Source organism: Orycteropus afer, unplaced genomic scaffold, assembly GCF_000298275.1.
Source record: "Orycteropus afer afer isolate SDZICR_OR568_19922 unplaced genomic scaffold, OryAfe1.0 scaffold00019, whole genome shotgun sequence".
In the NCBI taxonomy this organism is placed as follows: domain Eukaryota; kingdom Metazoa; phylum Chordata; class Mammalia; order Tubulidentata; family Orycteropodidae; genus Orycteropus; species Orycteropus afer.
In genome coordinates this window covers 2,146,736-2,158,005 of record NW_006921606.1, presented here as the reverse complement: position 1 = coordinate 2,158,005, position 11,270 = coordinate 2,146,736, and the positions used below count along the sequence as shown (strand labels likewise).

The window sequence follows — 11,270 nt, the reverse complement described above, 5'->3', positions numbered from 1 at the left end:
GTGCTGGAGCAAGATGGTATCTCATTGTTGTTTTGATTTGCATGTCTCTTAATAGCTAATGATAGTGAGCATTTCTTCATATGTTTCTAGGGAGAACTTTCATATCTCAGTGTGAAAGAACTATCCACAAAGGAATGAGATCAGTTGACAGAACTTCCTGGTGTTTCTTTAGAACACACTGTTATGGACTGAACTGTGTCCCCCCAAAAAAATATATGTGTAAGTCTTGACCCCTATACCAATCTTATGTGGAAATAGCATTTTCTTTGTTATGCTAATGAGGACACAGTTTATGTCCTAAACCTAATCACTTCTGAGGGATTTAAAAAGCACCATATACACAGAGAAGCAAGCACAAACATAGAGAAATGCTACACAGAGATTGCCAAGGAACTTAACTGGAAGAGACATGGACCTTCCCCTAGAGCCAACAGAGAGGAAGAGCGCCTTCCCCTAGAACTGGTGCCCTGCATTCAAACTTCTGGCTCCTAAACTATGAGACAATAAATTTATGTTCTTTAGACACCCACTTGTGGTATTTCCACTACAGCAGCACTAGCTGAGACAATACCTTTAGGGATTAATTCTGTCATATAGTGACAAATCCAAACCACTTTACAGATTTCCAAGGGGAAAGGGAGAGTTCTAATTAAGTAAAAGCTGAGGACTTTCTGCAAAACTCAAGAAGTTCTCCAAGGGCTGGGTGATCCGAGAAAGCCCTGGCCCAACTTCCCCACTTTCTGTGACTTGTAGATAGGGCTGAAGGGGCTGCAGCTGCCCCTGCTAAGGTCAGGTAGAGGGCCAGGCAGTACACAGGGGAGGTAGCTTCCCAGCAAGGCCACCTGAGTGAGCATGAGTGCCTTCAAGCTGAGAGACAAACTGAGAGCCAGGTGGGGTAGTAGTCCCCCAAGGATGCCCACAAGTACCCATGTACCCTCTTCCCCTGCCTCTAGCTGTTCAGCTCTGGCTCAGTGATGTGCACCCACTGGCAATTAGAAGCAGGGCTTCAAATTGGTTCAAAACGATTTTCATGGCCATCAGAAACAAGGGCTGTGTATGTGTTACATAGCAACACTGGATTCTGACTCAGGTGGAAACAGATAACAGTGCCCCACTCAAAGATGGCGGCTGATGGCACTGCTTTGAATGCATGTGGAGCACCACTGCCTGTTTCCTACTCAAGTCAAAATTCCATGTAGAAAAGATTCAGTTGCTATGTAGCACATACGTTGACCTTGTTTCTGTTGGCCATGACTGAACCATTTCAGATCTGTTAGAAGCCTTGCTCAGAAGACTTGTTGATGGCCCAAGTTCTGTACCTACCAGCCTCAGGTGTGAGCAGAATGATGACGTGACAGGTGCTACTGTACAAAGCCCATCCCAACAAGGGAAATGTGACTTACAAATGTGAAAAGCTAAATATCAATGCAGAGACACCCAAGGCAGGACAAGTTTCCACCAACATGCTTGGAAAAGCTCCAATTTCTTTGACAAACAAGGTGGGGGAAGGCTGGATTAAGGGAGCACTTCACGGAGCACAGAGGTGTGAGCTGGCCAAACATCATGGCCAATAGAGGGGTAGGAAGAGCCCTGGTGTTAGAGTATTGCAAGCCCAGGCATGGATAGGGATGATCACATATCTGGGGGACACTATGGCACTATGGCTAAAGCAGAAGTCAGATGCAGAAGTGGGTGATCAAGCCTGAATGAGGCCTATGTCCTGAGAAAGGCCTGTCATCCCAGGTGAAAGACAGTAAACCCTGTCTTGGAAGCTAGAGGGGCTACTGTAGGCCCATGAGCAGAGGAGAACAATCTATAGCATTGAGGAGTGGCCCAATGGGCAGCAGTGTGTAAGCCATCAGGACCAGCAGAACCAGAGAACAGAAAGAGGAGGCCTCTGCAATGGAACCCTGACCTCAAGACCCTGACCTCTTTGTCCTGGTGTCCTGGGCTCTGGGACAGGGCAGCTGTTGCTTCAGGCCTAGGGACTAAAACTGCCAAGCAAAAAAGAGGAGAAAGCTACCAAGAAGCCATGCAGGTAGGGACACTCCTTGGCTCCCTCCCTAGCCCCTCAGCTCCCAGGTTGACCAACTAGGACCTTACCTCCAATTTTTGCATTGTATGCGATACCCACAATGCAGTATGAATTGTTGGCTGAGGCAGCAACTTCTCCTGCACATCGAGTACCATGTCTGAAGCAGAGAAGGAAATAAAATTAGGGCGGGAACTGGCGGCTTTCAATGAGTTTAGGGTGTTGCTCAGTTCTCACACAAGATGTTTTCCCTAAGTCCAGAACTGACAACAAAGTCCCCTTTCTGCCACCCTCATCAGCACCTCTTCTGATAGCTGTTATGAAGGGAGGTCAGCCAGGCCTTCCATGAACTGGGCCCACTACACATTTTAGGCCCATGTGGCCTTCCCACCGTTCCTCAAATGATGGGTATTTGCTCTGGGGTTGTCTCTTCCAGGAAGCCTTTCCTGACTCCCAAGTCAGAGCAAGAGGCTCCTGCTCCAAGTGCCCAGGGCCCAGGTTCTTAGACTCCACAGCACCTGTTATTGGTACACTGGACTATGGTTTAGTGGAAGGCAGGGGCACTCGTCCTCTGCATCACATCTCCTGTAACTAACACAGTGCTTGGCACAGGCATGTACATCATAAAGATTTCATGGAGCGCATGAAAGTAAGAGCAGATGGGTACTTAGGTCTTGCCCCATGGTCACCTCAAGACAGCCCTTGCATCCTTTCCATTGCCACTTAAGCAGGAGTCAGGGAAGAAAGTTCTAAATTGAATAAGCAACAGCAACTGTGAAACTATGAAGAAATTACCCTAGACCAAATTGCTTTTCTTAGTAATGACCTCATTTTCCAATGTGCTGCACATGTCAATTCTTCTGGCAGGGGTGAAAATATGGGTGACTTTAAACAATATGCCTTTGAGAAGCGTCTACTGGGAATAAGTATCATTGATTCAAATTTAAACCTGTGTTTAAAAATAGGTCTGGTCTGTGCATTGGTCCTCTGGAAGAGAGTCATCCATATTCTCTTGAGCCTGTGTACAGCACAGTGACCAGAGCTGCTAATAGTCACATAGCTCACTGTCTCACACCAGGAGTCAGTCCTGCCCTTCAAGGGTCAGTGCATAGATCTGGATCATTCCTCCTTGCCCCTTGGACATGTGGCCAAAACACTGGGCCTCTTCACCCTGGGTGTTGTTGGCACCACTGAGCAGGAAAGGCACCTTGGGATGTGAGCATGAGAGCCACGATCTGGTGCCTCTGGGACTCAGGGAGCAGACTGCCACATCTTTCTTCTGCAGAGTGGCTATTGGGTTTGAATCACCAACCTTTCAGTTAGCAGCCCAGCTCTTAAACACTGTGCCACCAGGGATCCTTCTGATTAGGGCAAATGGCTATATTAAAACAGTAGGTCACGGAGCCCACTAGATTTAAGGGTTATTTTTCACTATAGTCTAAAAAGGTTGGAAACTGGAACAATGTTTGTAACATTAATTTCTAGCTGAACAGCAGAGGTGATGCTCCTAAAGGAAGAGGCTGAGCTCACAGAGAAGCTGCCTTGCACCTAGAGGGTCACGTGAGCGAGGCTTCCTTCTCCTGGAGGAGCACTGGGCACGCTTGGGCAGTCACGGAAGTGCCTACCTCCTGACCCCCCACTAGGGTCACTTATGTGTGAAAACTCATCAATGATTCTGCAGGGAGAGGAAAAAGGAGACAAGAAAGAAGGAGACAAAATGACGTACTTATTTTCGTTGCTGGCATCATAACGTGGAGATGGGTCATAATCATTTCCATTGACATCATAGCTTGCATAAGAATCCTAAGAGTGAAGACAAATGACACAGCACATTGAAGCCCTATTTTAAATTATTTTTACTTCTATTGGGGAACAGAAAAACATATACGGTACTATCTGACTCTGTGATCTTTTATTTTAAATATATTATGTTTTTGTTTACACACTTATCATCATCGTATTCATGTAATTTTGTCTTCTTTAAAAACATACGCTAAAAGCTTTGATATAGTCTTCAAAACTGTCATTTTTAGTGGCTGCATTGTCTATCAAACAGACACAATATGACTTATTTAATCAATGTCTGGCTCCCAGACTGCTTAGAATATTTACCATGTTTATTATATTTATTATATGCTAGGCTCTGCTCTTCACATTTATTAACTCATTCAATCTTGACAATATCTGTATGAGACAGTAATCCTATTAGTAACCCCATTTTACAGATGATGACACTGAGGTACAGGTAAGTTAAGCAACTTGTATAAAAGTAACAGAGAAAAGAAGTGGCAGAGCCAGGATAGGAATCCAGGCAGTCTGGGTCCGGATCCTAAGCTTTGAACCCAGTCATTATGCATGTTGTCTCTATTCATGTGATGACCATTTCCATGTATGGGGTATCTTCTTGTTGTTGTTGTTGTTTGCCGTCAAGTCGGCCCCGACTCATAGCGACCCCTCCTTGGGTTTCCAAGGCAGTATCACTACGGAAGTAGGATTGCCCAACCTTCCTTCCGAGGAGTGGCTGGTGGGTTTGAACCGCCAGCCTTCTGGTGAGCAGTCAGGTGCCTTATGCACTATGCTACCAGAGCATATCTTAGTTCTTTTGAATCCTCAAACATGGACAAATCCTTCTGTAAAGTCTCCTCTTTGGCACCAGCAGGTAGGGGATATATATTTCACCAGTCCTCCTCAGCACTGCTTTCTTTATTGCCTAATTTTTTTTTTTTTTTTAATTTGTATTATTTAGTTTCCAGTATGGTTGAAGATCCTTGTATGTGAATTCCCAGGCCTGACTTACATAGTTTGGGGCCAGGTCAGGGTGATTCCTCTCTATGCCATCATCAAGGATGGTGACCACCACATTCTTCCCTGTGTAGCCTCTCTTCCATGCAGCCTGGACATTCATCTCCGATCGGCAGCGACTGTTCTTGTCACCACAATGCTGTGTGCATAGAAGAAACATAGACCTCTGTTACGGATTGGATTGCATATCGCCAAAAGATGTGTTCAAGTCTTAATCCCTGCTACCTGTCAATGTGACCTTGTTTGGAAAATGTTATCAGTTAAATTAACATGAGCTCATACTGAAATAGGGGTGGGTCCTAATCTCATCTGAGTGGAGTCCTTAAAAAAGAGAAGAGACAACAGAGATAAGGGGAGGGAAGAAGGCCATGTGAAGATGTATCTATCAGCCAAGGAATGCCTAGGGCTAGAAAAATGTGGAAGAGACAAGAAAGGATCTTTCCATAGGGACTTCAGAGGGCCCTGCCTACATGCTGATTTGGATTTCTAGCCTCTGGCACTATGAGACAATAAATTTCTGTCCTCATAAGCCACCTAGTTTGTGGCATTTTGCTATGGCAGCCTTAGGGGACTAAGATAGTCCCAACATGGACTGGGTGGTATGATCTTGACACAGAATACACAGACCATGCCAGTCCAGAAAGATATGGAGGTGGCTCACTCTTAAAAAGGTAATGAGGAACCTCATCTCTGCCTTATGAACTGAGAGCCTCTTTTACCCCCAGATTCAGAAGGAATACATGTGCAGTGTGATATAGCCACTGTTTTTGTACCTGTCAGCTTGTGTACCATTTTCCTAAGAATCTCTCTCTTCAGGGGGTTCTGTCCAGGGGATTGTCTTCTGAATTTTGCTAGCCTTACTGGTAAACTTCTGAAGACCACAGAACAATTGATGCATTTGAATTGTGGTGTTGGCAAAGAATGCTGAATGTACCTTAGACCGCTAGAAGAATGAAAAAGTCTGCTTTGGAGGAAGTAACAGCCAGAATTCTTTAGAAGTGGGAACAGCCAGGCTTTGTATCTTATATTTTGGTCGTGTTGTCAGAAGGGACCAGTCCCTATAGAAGGATATCATGTTGTGTAAAGAAGAGGTCTGAAAAACAGGTAGACTCTCAATGAGATGGAATGACACAGTGGCTGCAACAATGTGCTCAATCAAAGCAATGACTGTGAGATTGGCACAGGACTGGGCAAGGCAGTGTTTCGTTCTGTTGTACACAGAGTTGCTATGAGTTGGAACTGATGGCACTTCTTAACAACTGATAAACATTGTCACTGAGTCAACTCTGACTCATGTTGACTCCGACTCATGTTACACTCATGCATGACAGAGTAGAACTATGCCCCATAGTGTTTTCAATGGCTGACTTTTTTTTCAGCAGTAAATCACCAGGCCTTTCTTCTGAGGCACATCTGGGTAGATTTGCACCTCCAACCTTTTAGCTAGCAGCTAAGCACTTTAACCATTTATGCCGCCCAGGGACAGTCAGCCCTACAGCCTGCATCAAATCACTTCCTTGCTCAAAGATCCCCTCTTCAAACTTGCACATAATTTCAGAAATAAATCATAAGAAAGCTTGGGTTGCACAGTTTTTGAAGGTCAGGTATTATATTAAGATGGAGTGTGTCTGTTTGCATTTAGCTTTGTTATGGAAATTAAATATTCTCTTCCTGCAGACTCATCTGAAAGCCAAGGCACTGCAATTCCCCTGGGGCAAAGGGGCCCCACCCTTTACTCACCATGTACCACATGTTGGACCAAATGGGGTCATTGAAATAAAGGGCCTGTGGGTCATTGCGTGCCTGTCTCTTCACTCTGCGTTTAACTTCTTGTTGTTGGAGCCATTTCACCTACAAGGAAGAAACGGTTACTATTTATTTTTAAAGCCGTCTCCTGATTTTATGTACTCTTTCTGTAGGTACTACAGATTTTCTTTTTCATGAATATCTGTGTCATTATTAGATATTTTGCATGGTAACTTCCAAGGGGACATTTTCATTTTAAAGTGACCATGTTTGAAAAATGAGAACTTGCTTGTGTGGTAGAGGTGGGGGAAATGATACCACTCTGATGGATTCTGAAGTCATTCTACTATTAAAAAAAAAAAAAAAGACTTTGCAAAGTTGTCAATAAATGGCCTAGTGACCCCCATCATGAGGAAAAAGGAAATATACACATGGGAAAGGCAAGAGTGAAGAGAAGGAGGGAATTTTTTGGTCAAAATGGTGACCACCAGTTGGAGGCAAGATGTTTCACAGTTCCCAGTGAGGAAATCAACAAGTAAATTATGGTAATCCATATGCTGGGATTTGGGACAGCTATCAGAAATGTGGTAACAAAACATGCACAGAGAAAAATCTAGAAAGAGACATAGTAAAATATTAATAGCAGCACTCTTTTGGAAGTGATATTATTGGTAATTTAAAATTATTAAATTATTTTTAATATTTCATAAATTTCTTTCTGTAGGGATGATTTGCATTCATAATCAAGAAAAAAAAAGTTTGAGAAGAAGAGTATCCAAGGGGGAAAAAAAATTTAAGAGGCACTATAAAATGATAGGAGCTCTGGTGGTGTAGAGCCTAAGGCATTTGACTGCTAACCAGAAAGCTGGCAATTCAAACCCACCAGCCACTCCTCAGATGGAAGATTGGGCAATCTACTTCCGTAGTGATACTGCTTCAGAAACCCAAGGAGGGGTTGCTATGAGTTGGAATTAACTCCACAGTAGTGAGTTTGGTTGTGGTTTTTATAAATGACTGCCTGGGTTCAAATCCTGACTCTATCACTTACTAAGGAGCTCTGGTGGTATAGTGGTTAGAGCATTTGGCTGCTAACCAAAAGGTCAGTGGTTTGAATCCATTAGCTTCTTCTTGGAAGATGGGGCAATCTGCTTCCATAAAGATTTATAGCCTTGGAAACCCAATGGGGGTCACTATGAGTCAGAACAGACTCGATGGCAGTGAGTTTTCTTTGTTGGATCACTTATTAGCCGTGTGACAGAGCAGTCACTTAACCTCCAGTGCCTCAATCTGTTCATCTGTACCATGAGGTTGTCATGGGATAGGGTGGTCATGAGGATTAATATAGGAACTTGAATATATAAGGTGCTTGGATCAGTGCCTGGCACATAGTTGTTATTATCCTTGTGCACATGTGTGTGTGTTTCAAGTTGGTAGAGCTTTACCATTTTAAGAAATCATGTTGTTGTTGTTGTTGTTATGTGCCGTCGAGTCAGCCCCGACTCATAGCGACCCCTCCTTGGGTTTCCGAGGCAGCATCACTACGGAAGTAGGATTGCCCAACCTTCCTTCCGAGGAGTGGCTGGTGGGTTTGAACCGCCAGCCTTCTGGTTAGCAGTCAAGTGCCTTAGCCACTATGCTACCAGAGCCCTTAAGAAATCATAGGGAAAAGAAATTGGCTCTGAGATAGTTTCCTTGGGTGTCACAGCAGCAGTCCCACCTGATTCAGCAACACACTCCATTCATCAAACACTTGTGGCCTGCACTGGGTGCCAAGATGGGCAAGATAAGGATTAGCACTGGGCTTACTCTCAGGGAGTTTTAGTTCTATTTGGGGCTCATCACCAGCAGACTAAATAGTGAATTCCAAGGAGGTGAAGGAACAGGACAAGCTGTATGGAGGAGGTAGTACTAGCTTGGTTGAAGGCTTGCAGGCAGGAAGGACCCTGACCCATATGAGTTCCTCACTCTTTTCCCTCTGCTGGGGACCCCAGGATGCAAGGAGTGGGGGATACCAGAAGTGGGAGAGGAACCTCAATGGTGGGTTACCAGAGCAGGACATGGAGGCCAAGGTGACCTGGAGGCCAGGCTAAGGCTGCAGACCACTGGCTAGACCTCGAGGTTAGAACAGCCCAAGGACCAGTGGACAGGAAGTGAAAGTCCCTTTTCAGACTTCTCTTAGCCTTAACTTCCCTACATAGTCATGAGGAAGACAACAGAATGCCTTCGTGGCCTCACATTTGCAGTAGGAGGTTGATCTCAAAGACATCCTTGGTTGACAAGACAAAATGCTCAGAAAGAAGTGTCACAGCCATCCACTACCAATGTGATTTGTCTGTAAAACACTAGTAGACCCGGCTTCCTTAAAAATGCTGCAAAGAGCTCAAAATCAATTTTGGGTTAGACATTAAAAAAAGCTTTAGCACCTAGTCACAGATAATTTATGTCACTGATAGATATTTCTATGGAAAATGAGATATTTTGTTCATAATATCCTCTGATGGCATTTTTCAACTTCACTATATATTATTATTAGAAAGCTTTCACTTAATATAAAATACCTAAGATGGTATTTCATAATCTGTTAGACATTCCATTATAAAATAGAGTAGCATATATACCACTGAAGTCTCCAAGCTCCTGGGATGTCTCTATCCATCCATCTAGGCTGTGCCTTGAACCACTACCCACCCATTTTAATAGGCCACTACCCACCCATTTTAAAAGGCCATCTCTAGGCCTTTCTTCCAAGGCACCTCTGCATAGGCTCTGCCTACCAGGCAGCACTTCTAGTCATGCAGAAGGAGGCAAAATCCTCTTCTTCCAAGCCTGGATGAAGCCCCCAAAGTAGGTATAGGAGCCAGAAGTCAATGGAACTGAAGATAATAAACTGCATACCGAGCAGTCTAGGCTTCTGGGCCTAGACTGTAGAGATGCAACTACAGGTGCCTGCCCAGTCTTGGAAGCCAACTCAGCCAGTAGTCCCTGCTCTGTGTATCCCTGCCTAGAGAAGAAAACCAGCCTGTTTCCCCACTTCCTCTCTTCACATTCTAGTCACTACTTCCCCTCTCACTCATCCTTAGCAAAGTATTCTGGACCCTAACTCCCTGCCTGCCACAGAGAAGAAGCCATCCTCCAATTCTCTCTTCTCTGATTTCTCTATGTAACAAAACTCCTGTGTATTTTTGCATAGCAAAGATTCAGTTGCTCACTCAGCAAAGAGGTGTTGAACATTATTGTGTACCTGGCACTTGGCTCTGAGAGCCTGAGCATGAACACATTTGGTTCCTGTCCAGGACCCATATGCCTTCTTCTCCACCTGCAATCAATGCAAAACTCAGCTTCACATGACACTCAGGGAGGAACCAAGGGCCATCTGGTCTCTCTGGGAATCTCAGAGTATGCTGATGATCCCAAACCAAGCGATGAAGCTTTAGCTCTTCTATCAAAAAACTAGAACCTGTCCATGCTAATTGGGTACCTCACAGAGACACAGTAGAGGATTTCCATTGTATAAACAGCTAGTAGTTTAGGATCTCTAAGGATGTATCCTTAATGGAACTGACTCCTCTGCAGAACTTGCAAACAACCAGCAAGATAGTGTGGCAATGGTGTTGATGGAGAGGGTAAATATTTCACTTTACACCTGATGCTTTTGAATCAACTTTGACTCACAGTGACCCCATGTATGTGAGAGTAGAATCTGCTCCACTGAGTTTTCAACAGCTGATTTTTCAGAAGTAGATCTCCAGGCCTTTCTTCCAAGGCACCTCTGTGTAGACTCCAATGCCAACCTTTTGGTTAGCAGATGAATGTGTTTTTTTTACCTTATGTACCTAGTTATCTTTTTAAGAAAGAACAATGAAAGGTTCTTAAAGTGTTCTTCCTCTCTTAAGAGGGCTGGTACAAATGGGAAGTCATTATGTCTATGGTGGTTTGTTTGGTTATCACTTTACAATGAAGCTTCAATCATGGTCTATTCACCAGTTCCCTCAGCATTTGTCTGTGAGACGTTCATACTTTCTCTTGGTGAGAAGTGCATTGGAAGAGTCAGGAGAACCCATTTATCCACCTTTGAGTTTCGAAGTCAGAGATAAATAACTTGAAAATAAATCATAGACCAGTGTAAGCTGTGAGGAAGGTTGGGCAATCTACTTCTGTGGTGATACTGCCTCCACAACCCAAAGAGGGGTCGCTATGAGTTGGGGCCAACTCGATGGCACATAACAACAACAACAACAACAGGTCAAAGTAAAATGAATTTTATGACTACGTATGTATAGTAAGAGGTGAACTTTTATGGAGGGTCCTCAACCTTCTAATAGGATAATATTTCACTTCCTCAAAGCCCTGAGACCACTAGGATAAAGAATAGGGAAACACTGTGACAAGGAAGTCCCTGCTCATTCTACTTTATCTTCCTTAGGTTTTGTAGTAGGTTGAATGTTGGTACAGCAAAAGATACAGCTACCCAGATCTTTAGAATGTGAATCTAGAATCTCTGCATGTATAATAAGGATTTTGAGATTAGCTTATCCTGAATTATCCAGGTAGGCCCTAAATCCAATGGCAAGTGTCCCTTAAAAAGAAAGGTAGAGGGGCAAGATGGCGGACTAGGCAGAAGGATTGCACAGACCCTCTTCAACAAAGAAAAGGGAAACCAATTAACACAGACACAGAAGATAATCTTGGA

At 44.0% G+C, this 11,270-nt stretch overlaps 1 protein-coding gene across 1 annotated transcript in view; it reads right to left on the bottom strand.

The window, feature by feature from the left end:
* Positions 1-11,270, bottom strand: part of PCSK6 (proprotein convertase subtilisin/kexin type 6) — a 404,303-nt gene that overhangs the window by 232,680 nt on the left and 160,353 nt on the right. Inside the window, exons 3-6 of the mRNA XM_007959931.2 lie at positions 6,575-6,685; positions 4,830-4,973; positions 3,759-3,835; positions 2,104-2,192 (exon numbers count right to left, since the gene is read on the bottom strand). Of these exons, the coding sequence (XP_007958122.1) occupies positions 2,104-2,192; positions 3,759-3,835; positions 4,830-4,973; positions 6,575-6,685 (421 nt within the window). The remainder of the gene's footprint in view (positions 1-2,103; positions 2,193-3,758; positions 3,836-4,829; positions 4,974-6,574; positions 6,686-11,270) is intronic.